The sequence below is a fragment of the Otolemur garnettii genome, unplaced genomic scaffold, assembly GCF_000181295.1.
Source record: "Otolemur garnettii isolate 467f Iridium unplaced genomic scaffold, OtoGar3 scaffold00007, whole genome shotgun sequence".
Taxonomy (NCBI): Eukaryota; Metazoa; Chordata; class Mammalia; order Primates; family Galagidae; genus Otolemur; species Otolemur garnettii.
In genome coordinates, this window is record NW_003852402.1 from 18821221 (window position 1) to 18841431 (window position 20211).

A 20211-nucleotide genomic window follows, 5' to 3' on the forward strand; every position below is an offset into this window, starting at 1 on the left:
CATCGGATTTTTATTTTACCATTCTTGCAATACCTTACTAAAAATTTATTTCAACTCCGTCCAAGTAAATGTAAAAGATGTAAAGTCTCTATCTTTCTTAATGGCTGAATAGTATTCCATGGTATACATATACCACAGTTTGTTGACCTATTCATGGGTTGATGGACACTTAGGTTGCATCTACGACTTAGCAATTATGAATTGAGCCACAATAAATATTCTGGTGCAAATGTCTTTGTAGAAAAATGATTTTTGTTCTTCTGGGTAGATACCTAGTAATGGGATTGCAGGATCAAATAGAAGGTCTACTTTTAGATCTTTGAGGATTCTCCGTACTTCTCTCCAAAAAGGCTATATAAGTTTGCAATCCCACCAGCAGTGTAGAAGTGTTCCCTTCTCTCCACATCCACTCCAGCATCTGGTGTTTTGTGATTTTGTGATGTGGGCTATCTTGCTGGGTTTAGGTGATCCCCTTGGTTTCTTATTCTCGCATGCTTAGGTAGGAAAAAAAAATCATTTGCTAAGTTGATAGAGGAGATGTAAAAGCCAAAGCTAAGAATCAACGTAAAAACAGGATCCTTAATTTCTGATGAACAAAGTACTCTACCTTTCAGCTATACCTACCTATACATACATAAATATTAAGCCCCAGAAGTAGTAGCAAATATTTACACAAATGGTGAAATTTTAGTAAAGAATGATTTAAAATTACAGTGAAATGTGAGCAATGCTGCACTTTAAGAAGTGCATTTAAAGGCCAGGCAGAGTGGCTCAGGCCTGTAATCCTCTGGGAGGCGGAGGCAGGTGGATTGCCTGAGCTTAGGAGGTCAAGACCACCAACCTGAGAAAGAGTGAGACCCTATCCCTACTAAAAATAGAAAAAGAGGCCAGGCAGTGACTCATGCCTGGAATTCTAGCACTCTGAGAGGCCAAGGCGGATGGATTGCTTGAGCTCACAAGTTTGAGACCAGCCTAAGCAAAATGTGAGGTCCTGTGTCTACTAAAAATACAAAAACTGAGTCAAGAGGATCACTGAGCCCAAGCTGGAGGTTGCTGTGAGCTATGATACAACAGCACTCTATCCAGGGCAAAAGCTTGAGACTATTTCCCCCTCCCAAAATAATTAATTAATTTAAAAATAAATAAATAAAAATAGAAAAAGTAGCTGGGCATTGTGGTGGGCATCTGTAGTTCCAGCTACTTGGGAGGCTGAGGCAAGAAGATCACTTGAGCCCAGGAGTTTGAAGTTGCTGTGAGCTATATATAATGAAGCCATGGCACTCTACCCAAGGCCACAGAGTGAGAATCTGTCTCAAAAAAAAAAGGTGCATTTAAACATAAAGGCTCCCAAATTAGACTATCTAGGATGCCTGCTGAAGTGCAGAAGCTTCTAAAATGATTTCAGAATTTTTAAAAAACTGAGTTAATTCAGAAATGAATATTTTTGCTTTATAAAATCTTTTAATTATCACTTTGTTCAAATGAATCTTGTTTTAAGCATTTTAAGCCTCTGATATATTTGACAGTCTTCCCAAAAATCAATTTTCAAATTCAAGATTAAGACTCTTTGACCTTAAACTAACTATAAAGACTTCAAACTACAGAGGGCTCCTGTGGCATCAAAAGAAAGATAATAAACAGGCTTGCTGATATGTTAAATTATATGAAAAGCATTACCAAGAAAGGACATTTAAACTTCAAGTTATATTTTTGTGGATATTATTAATATATGTTCCAAAATTGTATCAGCCTCCTAAAATTCTGAAACTACTTAGTATCAGTCATATGGTTATTATGTTAAATTATTTCAGGCCACAGAAATAACCAAATTTCCTTGTCAATTATACATTTAACTATTACCACTTTAAGTCATTTCCAAATGACTTAAAATGCTTTATAAAATATTTTTCTGATTATACATTTAACTATTACCATTTTAAGTCATTTCCAAATGACTTCCGCACTTCAGTAGGTATCCCTGGGTAGTCTAATTTGGGAGCCTTCCATTCTAGTTTATTGCTGAATTCTGATGCACTTTCTAAAAACTCTTCATAAGCAAGCAAAATCCTAGAGTATTGTGTCCTCAAGGAGTTTCAAAGAAAGGATAAAAAGCACCCTGACAAGCACTCTTGAATACAGGTTTCTAATAACTTTAAGATCAGATCATTTTGACTAGGTAAGAATTCTCAGAATTCTAACCTGACTGGTTTAAAAACTGCTAACACAAGGAGGACAAAATTAATTGAATACCAAGGAACTATTTGGATAGATTTTCATGCTAAATCAGCCAATACTGAAACTGTTAAGATAGTTTTAATGAACTTCATGGTCCAAGTCAAATTAACTGTGATAGCCTATTTGAATACTGCTATCCACCTGACATGGAGAAACAAAATTGACATGTAAGAAGATATAAATCCAGGTGGCACCTGTGGCTCAAAGGAGTAGGGCACCAGTCCCATATACTGGAGGTGGCGGGTTCAAACCCAGCTCTGGCCAAAAACTGTAAATAAATAAATAAATAAAAAGAAGACATAAATCCATTGTTAAGTGTGGACTCACAGAGAAACTGAATGGCCACTTGATCTTTCTTGAGTCCTTAAAGCTCCCATTATTAAAAGCCCTATACTCCACAACTTATCATAGAAGAGATAAAATGTTCCAAATTATATTAAAAAATACATATCGGTTTGGTGACCATTCTAAGTTGCCAAAGTGGTTTATGACCAATATCTGGTTTGTCAAATCCATAATCTTGGGAAGATAGTAAAACTTGGGTTATTAGGGTATATGTTTCTTTTACAAGCCATTCCTGGAGAAATTTTCAGTGATAGAGGCACTTGTTTCACTGGACAAGTTGTGAAACAGTTAAATAAGTTATTAAAGACACAATAGTATTAGGAAAAGCTAAAAATTAATTGGATTGCTTTGGTTAAGGGTACTAGAGATTGATGACAATCAGGTCTACTTTTGGTGGAAGACAGAAGTTGACCCCTTATAAAATAGCTACTGGAAGTCCTAAGCTCTGATAGTAGAACCTCATATATCTCCCACTCCTGATAGTATCAAATGCTGCACAGCTTTAGTGCATTATGCTAAAGTGTATTTTCACCACGTAAAGAAAGCTTTTTTTATTTTTTGCAGTTTTTGCGGATTTTGGCTGGAGCTAGGTTTGAACCTGCCACCTCTGGCATATGGGGCCGGTGCTCTACTCCTTTGATCCACAGGGGCTGCCCCATAAAGGAAGCTTTTTATGATCCACCAACTGAAGACAATCAATCCTTCAAAATCTAGAAACTGGAGATCACGTTTTGTGAAAACAACATCACAGAAAGACTGCCTCTGCCACTCACACTGCAGCAAAACTTTGGGACCTCAAATCTTGAATCTAAAGTCTGACAGCTCTGACAGGCCCCTCTAGACTCTCGGAACTATAAATCGTCTGGAAACCTTAAGGTAAAGTTAACCAGGGAAATTTCTCCCCAAAACCAGATGACATCTGAGATGTGGACAGCTTTCCCAAGATCATGGATAAAGACTTCCCTGCTATCATGAGACTCTTGCCTCTCTTATTTTTTTTCCTTGCTTATGCCTCTGTGAACAATAGAACAGGAAAAGTGGTGTTGTATACATTTAAAGAGTATAATTTTATTTGTGGAGAGTTCCACAGCCAACCTAATACATGGGCAGCATTATTCCTTGGTAGATGGAAGATGATGGACCAATGTAGGGACTTTTGCTGCTCTTGGCCCACACGTCTTAACCAATCACAGGTGTTAAAAAAAAAAATTGCCAGGAGGCCTTCACCCTCCTGATGAACCTAATTTGCTAGGTCTATTTTCCATGGTTTGGTATAAATGAAGCAAAAATTTAAAATGTGTCCTTCATAATAAGCTCTATAGCAGATTCTGCTACAAAATCTATAGTTGCATAATAGACTTACTTAAATTCTGTTGCTGAAGTTGTGTGAGATAATGGAATTGGTCTAGATTACTTACTGGCTGAAAAGAGAAAAATCTGCACTGGTGCTGACACTTCTTACTGCACATGGATGAATATATTGGTTATTATAAGGATTCAATTGTACGGGACAAATGAATAGGTTCCTTAGCTGAAACAAATAGACTCTCTCCAGCTCATTCTTTGATCTGTTTGATTTTAGTTGGTTTGGTATATGAGGATGCTGGCTAAGAAGCATACTCAGCACTTGGTATTATCCACCTGATAGTCATAATAGTAGTCTGTGTCTCCCTGGCATGCTATATCCTCTAATGTAAATGTTATATCCTCTCATGTAAATAGTAGTCTGTCTCCCTGGCATGCTATATCCTCTCATGTGTAAATGTAAATGTTTGCACGCAGCCACTCATAAAATGTTAAATGGTCTCTCTGACTGGAATGACAATAACGCAAAGAAATGCATGACTACAAAAATACTATAACCTATGAACCATGTGCTGAGACAGGAAACTCACAATGATGGTAACTGAGAACAGTGCTAAAGCCCTAAGTTTTGGCCACCCTCTTACCTAAGTAGGATCCTAGTTAAACAAAATTATGAGAGGTCATTGTTGTAGACAGGCCAGACTCCAAACCAAAATGAGTCATCCACACTAAATGTGACATGATCAAAATAAAACTCTAAGCAAGCAAATAGATTTAAAAATAGATCAGGTTTTTGTTCCTCTCCCAAAAATAGGAGATTTCAGCATAAGGAGGTCCCCTCTGCTCTAATCCTCACAAAAAAGTAGCTGGAAGTTCTTATTTCCATCTTATAAAACCCACTATTCTGCTATTTCCCAGTGAGATTTGAAACCAAATAAGTACATTAATTATGGTGACAGATTGACATCAATACCTACAGCTTTGGTAAATCTTTCAAAATTGAGAGGTTGGCTAGGTGCAGTGGCTCACATCTATAATCCCAGCACTTTGGGAGGCCAATACAGGAAAATTGCTTGAGGCCAAGAGATCAGGACAAGCCTAGACAACACAGTGAGACCCTGTTTATATATATATATGTAGATAGATAGATATAGATTTTTTTTTTTTTTATAGATTTTGGCCGGGGCTGGGTTTGAACCCACCACCTCTGGTATATGGGGCCAGCGCCCTACTCCTTTGAGCCACAGGCGCCACCCTATTTTTTTTTTTAATTAACTGGGCATGGTGGCATGTGCCCATCGTCCTAGTTACAGGAGGCTAAGGTAGGAGATTGCTTGGGCCCAGGAATTCAAGGCTGCAGTGAGCTATGTTGATGCTACTGCATTTTAGCCTGGGTAACAGAGCAAGACTCTGTACTCAATCTCTTAATAAAAATGAAAATTGAGAGGCTGATAAAAAAAAAAAGGAGGGCAAAGGGGAAGAATTGTTAAATTAAGTTTAGGTGAAAGCTGCCTCCTTATATATTTTAAGTTTAGACTAAAGGTTTCTCTGTACAAAATGTACTGTATCCTAACTGGAAGCATACACAGTCCATAACCTACTCTCGTACCAATTACTGGATTTCAGGCAATCACAAGTGACCAATTGTTTAAACCAAGTTCAAATAAGGCAAATGCTAGCTATAACAAATCTAGGTGTTTCTATACCTTACTTTGATTTTCTGTATGTCACTTCCTTTTTTCTGTCCATAAATTCTCTCCAACCACACACAGCACAATAGTCTCCCTGAACCTATTTGGGTTCAGGGGGCTACCCAATTCACAAATTGTTCTTTGCTCAATTAAACTGTTAAGTTTAATTTGATTGAAATATTTTTTGACAGCAGATGCAACTGTTTAAGGTTCTTGAGATGAGGGGATAATCCTTGAGGACCCTAAAATGTCATCACATGAACCCTTCCTTATAAGAGAGAAGCAGAGAAATATCAGGGGCAGACACTAACAGAAGACCAGTGAAGGCAGACTAGAAACACACGCAGTCACAACCCAATGAACACCAGAAGTGAAGAGGCATGGAAGGACCCTGCCCTGGAGCTCCTGAAGAGAATATAGCCCTTTAACCTGCTGATTTTGGATTTCTGGCTTCCAGAATCCTGAGGAATAAACTTCTGTTGCTTTCAAGCACAAAGTTTGTGGTAATTTGTCCTAGCAGAGCTAGGAAATTAATAAATACTCCATCATGTTCCAGAACCTATCATACCTTGTACCACCTGTTCCCTTAATCATAAAAATCATCCACACATTTATCACATGCTTACTTGAAAGGCTACTGCATGCCAGACTGTGTTCTTGATACTCTGGATAGAAGATGTCCTCATAGACACTGTGGGAGATGGACAGTAAGCATGTAAACAAATAAGATACTTTTAGACAGAAATACAGTAAAATATAGAGAATGAAATGGAAAAGGAAATGCCTGGGAAGGACGCTCCTTTAGCTCTGAGGATCAAGAAGGCACACTTAGAAACCATGATATTTGAGCTGAGCCTCATGATGGTAAGTGGTAAATGCCCACACACATAATACCGCGTTTCCCCGAAAATAAGACCTACCCCCAAAATAAGCCCTAGCAGGATTTCTATGCATTTGTTAAATATAAGCCCTACCCCTATAATAAGACCCAGTGATGGGCGTGGCTATGCAGCATATCTGCATAGCTTTACCATGCATTTCAGCGTGGAGAGAAAGACATCCCCTGAAAATAAGCCCTAGTGTATCTTCTTGAGAAAAAATAAATATAAGACAGTGTCTTATTTTTGGGGAAACACGGTAGGAGGAAAATGCTCTTGAGAGAGGGAATAGCAGGGAAGAGTTCTTAAGTCAGAAATTATCTTGGCATATTGTAGGAACAGAAACAAGAACAGACCAATAGGGCTGGAGAATGACAAGAGGAAGGGAGTAGTAAAACGTAAACTTAGCAAGGACTACATGGGCTAGGTCATGTAGGACATTTGTATTAATTATCTATTGCAGTAATACTGTGTTAACAAACACACGCAAAACTTCCAAAAGCATACAACAATAAATATTTATTTATGCTTATGCTTTGGGGGTCAGCTGGCAGTCAGCTAGGCAGCTCTGCTGACCTCAAATGGAATTGCTGTAATGGAGTAACATGGCTCTCCTTTTTGTGGCTCTCTCCAGCAGACTAGCAGAAAGTGTTCTCATGGGGATGGCAGCAGTTGGGGGGGAGGGGATTCCCCATGTGCAGGACCAACTCAATCCTCTGTTTGCATGATAGCTGATAACATTTCATCAGTTATAGCAAGTCATATGCCTGAGGCCAGAGTCAAAGTGTGGGGAGGTCACCTGGCCCACAGTAGGAAGGCACTCCAAAGTTACATGGATATAGGAAACAATGAAGAAATAAAGGCCTCTTTGCCTTTTCTTTGTCACGACAATGGGGGCCCATTTGCCATCTATGGCGAATGTATCCTTCTCTATAGGCCTATATCTTGCTCTTACTCTGTAAACTTACCTTTCTCTTTCTCAATAAACTGTTTCATGCTTACCCTAAGAAAAGAAATAAAGCCATCAAGACAAGCTTCTGGGGCAGTGCCTGTGGCTCAAAGGAGTAGGGTGCTGGCCCCATATACCAGAGGTGGTAGGTTCAAACCCAGCCCTAGCCAAAAACTACAAAAAAAAAAAAAAAAAAAGACAAGCTTCTGCAAATATGTAGAGCCTTGATAAACTAATGATTATCACAAATTTAAACAGAATAACATATACAAATATAGGAATTCAGAAAAGAAGATTTGGCTATAGTGCTCAGAGAAAGCTCCAAAGAGAAGGTCTTAAAGGACACTTTGGATTTAGACAGGTGAAAGGAAAACATGAGGGAATTTTAACAGCAAGGAATATTGTAAACATAGTAATGATGGTAAAAAAACAAAAAGAGAGTAAGAGAGAGAATAAATACATTAAATAAAGACTGACATGTATACCAATATCTAGCAAAATGCTTTCATCTGATCCAAGCTATATCACAAATAAAAGAATATGAAGTCGAACAACTAAATCATACATTCCTCCTGCATACTAAAACCTCTACCTTTCAAAATGTTTTGAGAATCTAGAGTCCTCAACAAGATAAGTAGGAATGTGTGAGGGCTACAGACAGCCCTGAGAGTACAAACATAAGATTCCTAACATGTGCAACAATGCAGACTCAATGAATTGAGTTTCCATAATGGTGAAGAAACCTGAAATTATGAATCAATGTATACAATATAACAAGTCTTGCTGGTAACTCAATGTTGAAAGCTATCACATTGCTATTCTGTAAGCATACTATCAGATGACTCTAAAATTGCTAACAATCAAAACAATACCCAAGACTCATCTTTACAAAGTAAATGAAAAATTACTTTCTAAAGTAACTAACATCATTTTAACCATGTTTATATAACTCTTCATGTTACCTTTATCTTGATTTGTGACAATGAGGTATTAAGGCAATTCTCAAGACATTAGTCTAAAGCTCTAAAAATTGGTGATGTACAATTCACTACAATTGGTTCTTTATTTGACTTTTTAAACAATTTTATTAATTCTGTTTCCATAGCACTAAGAGCAACACACCATCTAGTAATGAGATCCAGGGAAGTGGCCTGTCCACTAGTGCTTGCAGACCCAGATGAATTCAAATCCATATACAATTAACTAAGAAGAGGAAACCACATGCAAGGCAGGCTCATAATTCAAATATATACTGTTGCAACATAATTACTTAAATCAATTAATCCACATTTAGCAACTGAAACACTAGAACAAAGCTTGAGGATAACAATGTTCCTTCTCAACTGGTCTCATATTCACTGAATTAATTATACTAGAACATCACAAACTCCCCCTTTATCTCCATCCCACCATCCAACAAACCTAGCACTGAGCATGGTGAGACACCCCTGATGGAGTAAAATAGAGGAGCTTTACTACCTTCACCACTTTCAGCTACTCCCCAAATCTAGAAAGAGTCTCTAAGAACTCCCTACAACCCTGTGTCCTGGAAAACTTCAATCTTTCTTCTGAGACCTCAAATTAAAGATAGACTCAAATTTATTCTTACAAAAAAAACTGAAGTCAACGTATCAACTAGATTCAAACTCTCTCAGAAGCATAAACTCCTTATTCCACTGCTGAATATGGTCTAAATGCCCACCACTACCCATCCCTGCTAACTACATAAACACAACAAACACACACAAACATGTACACACATGTACACCTTCAAAGGCAGTGCCAGGACTAATTCTTTGGCCAAATCCACCACACCATGTACTGCTGCCCTTGCTCTCCATCCAGATGCGAGCCTCTCTATGCACCTTTCTTCCCCTACTTTGATCTCCAAACAGCTCTGTGCTTCCTCTCTTCCCTCTCCAATCTTAGTACTATACCTTATGAACAACAAATACTCATAGTCTTCACCACTTCACTGATCTTTTTGTACCAGACATACTTAAAAACTGAGAAAAAGAATGAATGTCCTTTTTATGTTATACTGTCAACAGCATGTGAAACCTTGTTACGTGTGCCCCACAAATTCAGCAATGCCACTTCTTTTCTCACCATGCCACAGCATCTTCCATCTATAAATAGTAATGTTCCCTGACCCTACATCCTCTTCTGTCCACAATCCAATTTTTCCTGCATTCCTCAATATAAATCATTTGCACATTATTTATATTCAATGTCACTTACTTTTTTCTCATTCTTCTTTCACTGCCTGCCAGTGTCACTGAAATATTCTTGCTTCATCAGGTCACCAATGACCACCACATGGGCAAATCAAAGATAGATTCTCAGTTCTCGTCTTAACTAACCAATAGCAGTTAGCAAAGCTGATCACTGTGGTCTTCTGCCTTTATTGAGATGACCATGCTTTTTCTCCTTTATTCATGTAAAATAGTGAATTTTGTTAATTTTTCTGAAAATTCAACCACTTTACATTCCTGAAATAAACTTTACTTGGTCATGAAATATGATTCTTCCCATGTAACTGAATTGTATTTGATAATATTTTCTAGGAATTTTACATCTGTGCTTATTATAAAGACTGACCTATAATTTTCCCTTCTTGTAATATCCTTATCACATTTTAGTTATCAAGTTTATACTAGACTCATAAAAAAAGCTGGGAAGTGTATCAGTAAGAATTCAATCAGAGAAGCAGAACCAAATACTTACACATATACAGAAACACATACACGATGTTACAGGGATTTGATCTCATCCAATTGTGGGAGCTCATTTAGCAGTCTCCATTAAGCAGACTGTTCTATCTGTTGCTGGAGTCCACAGGGCAGGCCACTGGGAAGGAAAGATGATGTAAAGTAGGGGAGAACAAGGACAAGCTAGATAGACTAGCATAAGCTGAAACCCATGAAGATAAAGTGAAACTCATATCAGATCTTGCTGCATTTGACATAGTGGTATAGATGACTTCAGGAGAGCTAGTGCCCTTTGTCAAAGAAGTGGACATACATATGTCCCAGGATTCAAAGACACTGAAAGTGGATCCAGGGGAAAGTGGATCAATAACAGGCCTTACTGCTGTCTTAGCCAACAGATGAAGCAGCAGATAAGCGACATCATGTGTGAACTATAAGAGACTTCTGTTTCACTTCTGCTCTCCAAATCACATACAAAAATTTCTCTTGTGGCCCACTCCAATTGGAAACATACAGATAAAGATAAGGAAATTCTGGAAAATATAGTTCAGCCCAGGCAAGCTGATACATTACAAAGTTACCACAGAACATTTAAAATCTACACTCTTAGCAATTTTCAAGTATACAACAGTGTTGTGAACTATAATCACAAGGTTGTACAACAGATCTAGAACTTACTCCCCCCAAATGAAATCTCATGTCCTTTGACCAACATTATACTGATCCACCTCCTACCAGAACAGGCAAAAATAATTTACAGTGAAAAAAATTAGACAGCAATTGCCTCAGACCAGAGGTTTGGGGTGACAGGAAGAGAGGGGAAATAGTGGTATAAATAAACTGTAAACAGGCAAGACGATGTTTGGGACAATGGTAATGTCTTTTATCTTAAAAGGAGATTTGGTTACATAGGTGTATACAATGTTTAAACTCGGCAAATGTTCACTTATGGTTTATACATTTCATTTCTTATAAATTTTACCTCAAAAGAAAAATCTGTAAATGAGTAGTAAATCCCAGTTGATATGCATGTTGAAGTATTTCATGAAAAATACACCAATATTTGTAATACACTTTGAAATGTATTAAATGAATAAGATGACTAATAAAGAGATGAAACAATAGAGGAACAGAAATAAAATGTTAATGGCAGAATCTAGCAAGAAGTATATGGGTTGCTCGCTATAGAAATCTGAGAAGCAATTTTAAATTTTCTTATATCTTTTGATAATATAAGTAGCAATATTGGCATTTACATTTATAAAATTAGCCATTAAATAATTCCTGATTCTCAGCAAACTAATGATCAATTGCCATGTCATTTGCAGTGAATTTATTGGCAAAACATAGCAAAGATATGTTAATTGGAGGGAAAAAATTTAATAAAGTGATTTATAAATAGGTAGCATTAGTAGTAGTGCAGAAAATGAAGACCACATTTGACATAAACTTTTGCCTTTGCAAGGTTTTCTGAAGCACACAAGCCCACCTGACAATAGTTTTTTTTTTTAAAGTTCCTTTCTACCACTTGAGACATTTCCTTTTCAGCATCAATGAGAAAGAAATCTACTATGCTCCACTAGACATCAGAGTAAACTATCTCCATAATTAAATGATTATGGGAAAACTTCATAATGTTCATAGGCTAGGACAGGGAAGTGAAATAAGGAAATTACTAACGTTTCTAAATCATCAAAATGCTTTGTATTTGGTCCCAATTTTGGGTGAAGATCAGCTAAACCCATTTATCCAGTAGAAATTTAAAACTAAATACATAATTTTAAAATATTACACTCCCAGAATAACTTCTAAGAAAAAAGATTACCATTAATAGGAATTTTTATAGATTAAACAGTATCCTCCAAAGCTGGTTCAATCTCTGGAAACAAACCAGGAAACAGCTAACAACATTAAAAAGATAAAGCACTAAGATCAAAGAAGTCAGAGGATTTCAGAGTCTTTTGTTTATAAATATACTCAAAAGAGTTTTGCCCCAAAAGATTTTAAAAGTGCCTAACAGAATCAACAGGTAATTACATCTACTTCTGAGAAAATACCTGTACACTTAGATTAAATAGACATATTATACAGTAATATAAATCCTAAAACAAACTAAAGAAGAACAGAGAAACTAAATATTCCCATAACCATGGAAGAAAGCAAATCAATCATTAAAAAAACCAAAATCCCACCAAGAAAACATCAAGTACAAATAGTTTAATAAGAGACAAAAGAAAAAGAATAAATCTTGCCCTCAATTCATTTTACGAAGTTAGTACAAACCTTAATGTCAAACCCAGACAAAATCAACATAAAAAATCATAATTATAACCTAAAGTAAATTTACTTAAAATTTTAAAAAAGCATAACTTCAGATCAATTTCATTCACAATAATAAATATAAAATATACTAAACCAAATATTGCCAAATTAAATCCAATAATATAATTTAAAAGTTTGTTTCACAAACATATGGTTAGTTTAACACCAGAAAACTCTATTAGTTTAATTTACTAAAGACTTAAGGAGAATGTGGAAAAACATTCAATAAGATTCAATCAGAATTCATGAAAAAAACTCACAGTAAGCCAGAAACAGAAAAGAACATCCTGCACTTTATAAAGAATGTCTATAATAAACCTATAGCAATTATCATGTTCAATGATGAAACATTAAAATAATTTTCTATAAAATCAGTAACTCTGCAAGGATGTCTTGTTATTTCCATGTCTAATACTTACTGAAGGTTCTGTCCATCATATATGAACACACCAGCAAGACACACAAACATATAAACATACAATACAGACAAATTTATAAGAAAGAAATAAAGGTCATTAATTTGTATCAATTATCTTTATAGAAAACTCCAAAGAATCCAACATTTATAAATTGCTAGAATTAAAAAGAATATAATCACTACACAAAAGCCAACTCCATGTATATGTACTAGGAATGTTAGGGTCACTTTTTTAAAAGATACCATCTACAATAACCAAAAATATGAAATTTGATTATAACTCACAAATAATAATAGTGTACTAAGTACATGCAAAATCTTTATGAAGAAAACGTTACTAAATGATTAGAGATCAAAACAAATATAGAAAAGTATCATGGTCACCAATAATAAATAAATTGTCTTAAGAGTGTCAATACCTCTCCAAAAGCATTCTATAGAACCAGTGCAATTATAAGTTGAGCATCACAAATCCTAAATCTGAAAACCCAAAGTGCTCCAAAATCTAAACTTTTCAAGCGTGAACGTGACCCTCAAAAAAACCAAAAACCCAAAAAAACACCACTCATTGGAGCATTTCAGATTTTAAATTTGGAGGTTTAGAATACTCAATCAATTTAATGCAAATACTGTAAATTCTAAAAAAATCCAAAATCCAAAACACTCCTGGATCCCAAGTATTTTGGAGAAGGAATACTCAATCTCTACCCTAAAATCCCATCAAGTTTTCTCACAGAACTTAAAAATCTGATTTTAAGATTTATATGGAAAGAATATGGCCAAGAAAGTCAAGGAATTGCTATAGAAGAAAAACAGGTTGGTGAGTACATGTCCAGGAAACTAAACCTAGTACATTTCAAAAGTTATTTTAAAGTTGTATTAACTAAGATTATAATTATGGCTGTGGAATTGAGTTCAGAAATGAGCCCATACATACACAGAAGGCTGATATACTATGGAAATAGCATACAGATTAGTGGGAACAGAAAGCATTTATCCTGCCCCAAACAACAATGACAACTACCACCAAAAATTAGCTGGGTGCTATAGCAGGCGCCTGTAGTTCCAGCTACTTGGGAGGTTGAGGCAAGAGAATCACTTAAGCCCAAGAGTTTCAAGTTGCTGTGAGGGTGACAAAGTGAGACTCTGTCTCAAAATAAATAAATAAGTAAATAAGTACATAAAGAAAAATGAAAAAATTTAAACCCGAAAATTAAGAATTTTGGTACACCAGCCAGGCATGGTAGGTAGCTCATGCCTTTAATCACAGCACTTGGGGAGGCCGAGGCAGTTGGATTGCCTGAGTTCAAGATTTCCAAACCAGCCTAAGCAAGTGTGAAACCTCCTATTTACACTAAAAATGGAAAAATTAGCCAGGTATAGTGGCACACACCTATAATCCCAGCTGCTTGAAAGCTGAAGCAAGATTGCTCAAGCCCATGAGTTTGAGGTTGTTGTGATCTATGACAGCATGGCACTTTAGCCTGTGCAGCAGAGTGAGACTCTTGCCTCAAAAAAAAAGAAAAGAATTCTGGTACAACAAAAGATATTTTAAAGGAGTTTAAAACTTGAGAAAATATTTGCAACATATATAACTAAGAAATAATTAATATCCAGCATATATAAAGAACTCCCATAAATCAATTAGAAAAAAATTATCCAATAGAAAAACAGACAAAGCAAAAAAAAAAAGAAAAGACAGCATATTTTTACCTAAAAAGAAAGATAAATGGTTCATAAAAATATGGAAGGACACTCAGCCTCTTCGGTAATTAGGGAAATAGAAGTTAAAAGAACAATGAGATACCCAACTGTTGGCTAAGATACAGAGCAATAGTCATTGTCATATCCTGCTGGTGGAATCATAAACTGTTTGCTACTATTTTGGAAAATACTTTGGTATTAATGAAGTTGAACATAAATGTACTCTATGACCCAGAAATGCCACACCTAGAAGTATACACTATAATAGCGAGGTACAGTGGCTCATGCCTATATTTCCAGCTACTCAGGAGGCTCAAATGGGAAGATCACGTGAGCCCAGAAGATTGCGGATGCAGTGAGCTATGATCATGCTGCTGCACTCCATCCTGGATGGTGACACAGCAAGACTCTGTAACTTAAACAAACAAACAAACAAACAAACACCATTCTCTTACTCAATGGACTCAAAGTTAGATATTAACTATGAAATATTTCATTAGAAGTTATAAACATACATCATCATCTAAAATTAATATTTATGGGGCACAAATATTCTTTTCATGTACCTCTTATTCATTAATTGCTAAAGCCATCAATAAATATCAGGAAGTATTATCCTTTTCTAAATGCAGAGATAAAATAAATCTGACAGGGTCATTTGTTCATATAGCATGAATGGCTTTTTGTTCACACTGACAGGCATAGGTACTTTAATCACCAATGACTATATCAAGTATTCATAAAAATAAATCCTTTTTGAAGATTATGTCAATTTAATCAGGATTAAAAGGAAATAAAACTTTTATCCTTATCATCCTTGAATGAAATAACTTCATTTTTAATATCTTACTTAATCAGAAAATACACAGAAGGAAACAATAATATAGAGAGAGCTTGATGTCCTGTGGTCTTCCTTAATAACAACCCATTTTCAAGAGACTATAATCTACTCAACAGAAAGCACTCCACCAAGGATTTTAATCAGATTCTGAGAAAATTCACACTCAAAATAAATAATATCCCACTAAAACCAAAACAATGTAGGTATTAGCAGCTATACAAAAGGCTAGCCTCAATCTGATGAATCATTTCTAAAATGATGAAAATATAACTCTTTTATGTGCTTTCTATTCAAGCTGAAAAATATATAAAGGTAGAGAATCATTTACCAGGCAGACTGACTGAGAAATTTTTCTTCATTTTGCACATCCTTCAACTCTACGTGAACAGCAAACTAAGAACGGCAAAAATGAGTCTCTCTTCCTACATATTAATACTAACTTTTTCTTTGTTTTCTCAAGGTATTTTACTTTCAGCATCCAAGTCCATAAGAAATTTAGAAGATGACATGGTATTTAATACATTTAGGCTGGGAAAAGCCTTTCAGAAGGAAGATACTGCAGAAAAATCAGTCGTCGCTCCCTCCCTGGAACAATATAAAAATGATGAGAGCAGTTTCATGAACAATGAAGAAAACAAAAATTCAAAGGTAAGTGGAAATTTAACCAATGCAATTTGTCATTTATTTCAATGAAAATTTAAATGATTATTATAAATCTTCCAAATAGTAAAACTGATACCTCTTTAATCAGATTACCTCTATTTTAAAAACAAAAGTATATGCAAATAGTCATAGTATGCATTAGAACAACTGATGATATTTCATATATACCAAGTGGTTCTTTCTATCCTGGATTCTTTTTTTTTCCCCAATAAACTTGTATCCAAAGTATTTTTAAAGAGTTAAAAATGGCCAGAGCATCTTTGAATTGATCAATAAGAATATTAAACAATTGTATTATAGTTCTATTCCTAATAAGACAGCTAAAAAACAAATTTCTTTTTACAGAATACAGGCTCCAAACATAATTTCTTAAATCATGGTCTGCCACTGAATCTGGCGATAAAACCTTTTCTTGCAATGAAAGGATCTGTAGCTTTCCCAGCTGAGAATGGAGTTCAGAATATTGAATCAACACAAGAAAAGAGAGAAATTGGGGATGAAGAAAACTCAGCTAAATTTCCCATAGGAAGGAGAGATTTTGACAGTGAGTAGTCTTTTTAAACTTCAGTTCTTACATCTTAAAATAGAACTCTTGAGTGACTAAACTTGGACCTAATCATAACAAAATCAAATAAGACCATGGTTCAATTACAACTGATATTAAGTGATATCTGCCAAAAATGTGGGATTAAAAAGAATTTAAGCTGGGTGTGGTGCGTGCCTATAGTCTCAGCGTTTAGGGAGGCCGAGGCAGAAGGATCACTTGAGCTCAAGAGCTTGAGACCAATTTGGGCAACACAGGGAGACCCCATCTTTAAAAAAAATTGAACAAACAAACAATAAAATGCATTTAATCAGTTATTACAATTTTGGCTTACTCAGAATTAGTTGTAATACAGCCAATCTTTTTTTGTCTAATATGTGTTGTGTGATAAGTATAGTACTTTAAATAATTTAAACTTTTTTTTCTTCAGTGCTCAGGTGTATGCTGGGAAGAGTCTACCGACCTTGTTGGCAAGTCTAATACCTTTTGGTCCACATCATCCTTCAAGAAAACAATAAAATCATTTAATTGCCAGTGGGAGGAAAAGCCCTTAATGTTACTGTAACTTGCGCATTATTTTAAATGTCTGTTTTAAAAGAAAGCAGTGTTGAGATATATCATTAACCTAAATGATATGCTTTTTCTGTGCATTAAACTTTGTGAAAATCCTGCATAATTACGACTTACTGGTATTTTTGAACAATGCTTAACACAATAACCTTCATAAACTCCACACCAAAATAATAGAGCATAATCATTTACACATTGATCTCTTAAAAATTAAGTGTGTCTCTGGTGAATAGTTTTACATCTGCATAAATCTAAAGCATATAAAAGACAAATTCATAGTCTAAAAAACCTAGTTAACTTTGTCTGGCCAACAATCAATTTGTTCTTGGTGGTACACTTACTGCCTTTTGCTAGTCTGGCTAGTTTGCATTCCAATTTATTCTGTGAATTGTCAGATGTCCTGGGTATCTTATCATTTTTATGCTGAGGTGGTTCATTTCCATTATCATAGAGAATGTTTTCACCATCCAAATCCACCTGTTTCCTTTTTGAGGTTTTATTTCCTGTCTGACTACTTGATTTTCTGGATAATTTTTCATTTTTAGTCCTGTCCAGATGAACATTTCCAAAGCTTGTTCCAATTGATGATCTTCCAACAGGTGAATTTATACCCTCTGTTATGCAAGATGAAAAGGGGAAAGGAATTATATATTTGATATATTCCTCATGAGAATTTTACAATAAATTTTAAAAATGGCTTAAGAAGTATTTAAAAACTTATCTAAAATAACATAATATCACAAATTATATGATTAACAAACATAGTTACATTATTATCACATTACTTTTCATTTTACCATGCCACCTCTCTAATCCCTATCAACAAATAGTCTTTTGAAGGCATGACTTTAACCCTTAAACAAATGCTACAAATTATTTAAACTTAATCGTGTCCTATTTCTACCTATAATTCTGTACTTAGATTTAACCTTTTAAATAAACCCAGTATCTTTAAAACTGTAAATTTTTACACTACATAGTATTTGGCAAAAATATAATCTAGTTTTACCTAAGTTAAAATAAACTAGTTGACTAAAATTAAATTGTTACTTAATTACTCAAATAAAGGTCAATTACCAGAAAGGTCAGTTTCCATGTGAAGAACATGCAAAGGCTTTGATGTGGAGTTAACATTATTCCAATTATCCTTGTTTATCATGCATTCATCTTTATAAGTACAAGCAAACTGGGATCTAATTAAGGTTTGTTTCATCTGGTAAAAGAAAGAAGAAAATAACCAATTTATTCATTATTTTGATTTGTTTTTTAATCTGGATAGATATATACACTACAGTAACCAAGAGATCATAAAAAATTTTCTTTAAAAATTCCAATATTCATTGGGAACCTTTAACCTTTTATGTTTTATAGTTTATAAACTCATTCATTGTTACGGCTGGCATTTTTGTCCTTTTCAGCAATACTAGCTTACTCTATAAATTTTTTTTAACAGTTATAAAAAATAAATCTTAGACTCTTCATAGATCTTTGTTACATATTCCTGTGTCGGGACTGTTTCAGAGAGTAACTTTTATTATAAGGAAAATAATAACATACATTGTCATAGAAAAATACAAGTTCTTCATCCCAAGAAATACACAAAACACAACTTTTTTAGAAAAAAAATTATCATATAAAATTTAAGATATCGGGGAAGAGAAAAATGCTAAAATGAAAAAAGAAATAAGAGGTCAAAGGAAATAAAAACAGAAAAGTAGCAAAGAAACCACAAGATAAAACAAAGTGGTGTTAGAAAGGCATTACTTCTTAAGTATTTAAGAAAACAAGAAAGATGATTTGAATATATCATTCTTTAAAGATAGGACCAATTGATTTAATGGTCAAAAATGCAAAATACACTCTTTCATTTATCTTCAAATATCAAATAGAAGGGCCTAACTTTCTACATATGTAAAAGAAAATTAGAAAGATAAATTTAATTCATAATCATTGAAAAGGATGCAAAAAAATAATTTTAGAAATGTATTCTACAAACATAACACCAGTGAGCTGTTTTAAGGATAGAAATTAATTTAGAATGAAGTAGCCTATAAAGACAATGCAAATTTCTACAACTATAGCCAATGTATACTCAAGTATAATGAGATTTCTCCAAATAATTAGAAGTCATCTCAAATCCTTTTCAGAAATAGATGAAGTTTAAATTTTAAATAAATTATTCAATAAAGAGGACTTCAATAATTCAAAAATGTGACACTTCAAAGTATAACTGCATTATAATGAACATTACTTACACAGCAGTTATTGACCCAGTTAATGAAATCCAATAACAGCACAGCATTGCATTATATATTCAGTACTTACATATTATGACATATATACAGAGATCAGTGCATTAATCCATTCAGTTGTTCGTAAAAATAATGGCAGTGAAATCCACCAACTATAGTTTAGAAAATATTAGAATAATCTCTTGTTCAGCTGCTTTATAAAAGCAAGTTTTCTTAAGATAAATTTTCTGTCTTTCTGACAATGTATAGTCTCTGTCTCTCAGATCACTAAAAATTATGTTTCATGCACTTAAATGAAATATTAGACAACTAGAGTTTATCTTCCTTCTAACCACAAAAATGCACAATTGAAAAAAGTAAGAAAAGGTATAATATTAAAAAACTAGTTTTGTAAAAAAAGTAAAACAGAATAGGCTCTTGAAAACAAATGGAGCTACAACCCTCTCACTCCCTCCATGAGTCCCTTTGAACACCACTCCCATTATACAGCTTCCACCATTAGATGCCCTAAAATATGACTGAAGGTTTTAAGTAGCCCTTTCTGGACTTTATTGATCCTATAAATATCCTATAAATAACACAAATTCTTCCTAATTCTTAAAGCAACTGATAAAGCTATTAAAATAATAAATTAAAGCTATTATTAACAAAATAAATTTTACATTATATCACATCATTTACTGTAATAGTAGTATCTATGAACTTTATTTCCATCTGCAAAACCAGTATTAACCATCGACATTATCTTTTTAGGCTTGGTGCCTGTGGCTCAAGTGGCTAAGG

General features: G+C 34.6%; 2 protein-coding genes across 2 annotated transcripts in view; one reads left to right on the top strand and one right to left on the bottom strand.

The window, feature by feature from the left end:
• The first annotated feature begins 15728 nt into the window (after nucleotides 1-15728).
• On the top strand, nucleotides 15729-17282 carry PMCH (pro-melanin concentrating hormone). The gene is made up of 3 exons (XM_003783299.3): nucleotides 15729-16047; nucleotides 16408-16606; nucleotides 17037-17282. The coding sequence occupies exons 1-3, from the start codon at nucleotides 15808-15810 to the stop codon at nucleotides 17084-17086; spliced, it is 489 nt and encodes a 162-aa protein (XP_003783347.1). The 5' UTR covers nucleotides 15729-15807; the 3' UTR covers nucleotides 17087-17282.
• A 167-nt stretch (nucleotides 17283-17449) lies between these two features.
• PARPBP (PARP1 binding protein) overlaps nucleotides 17450-20211 on the bottom strand; it is a 68807-nt gene continuing 66045 nt past the window's right edge. The window contains exons 11-12 of the mRNA XM_003783300.2: nucleotides 18254-18389; nucleotides 17450-17790 (exon numbers count right to left, since the gene is read on the bottom strand). Coding sequence (XP_003783348.1) covers nucleotides 17450-17790; nucleotides 18254-18389 — 477 coding nt within the window. The remainder of the gene's footprint in view (nucleotides 17791-18253; nucleotides 18390-20211) is intronic.

Excerpts from the sequence above, each read along its gene's own strand:
- PMCH (XM_003783299.3), top strand. The coding sequence starts at position 15,808 with ATGAGTCTCTCTTCCTACATATTAATACTAACTTTTTCTTTGTTTTCT. Across the intron at positions 16,048-16,407 it reads AAGAAAACAAAAATTCAAAG|AATACAGGCTCCAAACATAA; the intron begins GTAAGTGGAAAT and ends TTCTTTTTACAG. Across the intron at positions 16,607-17,036 it reads AGGAAGGAGAGATTTTGACA|TGCTCAGGTGTATGCTGGGA; the intron begins GTGAGTAGTCTT and ends TTTTTTCTTCAG.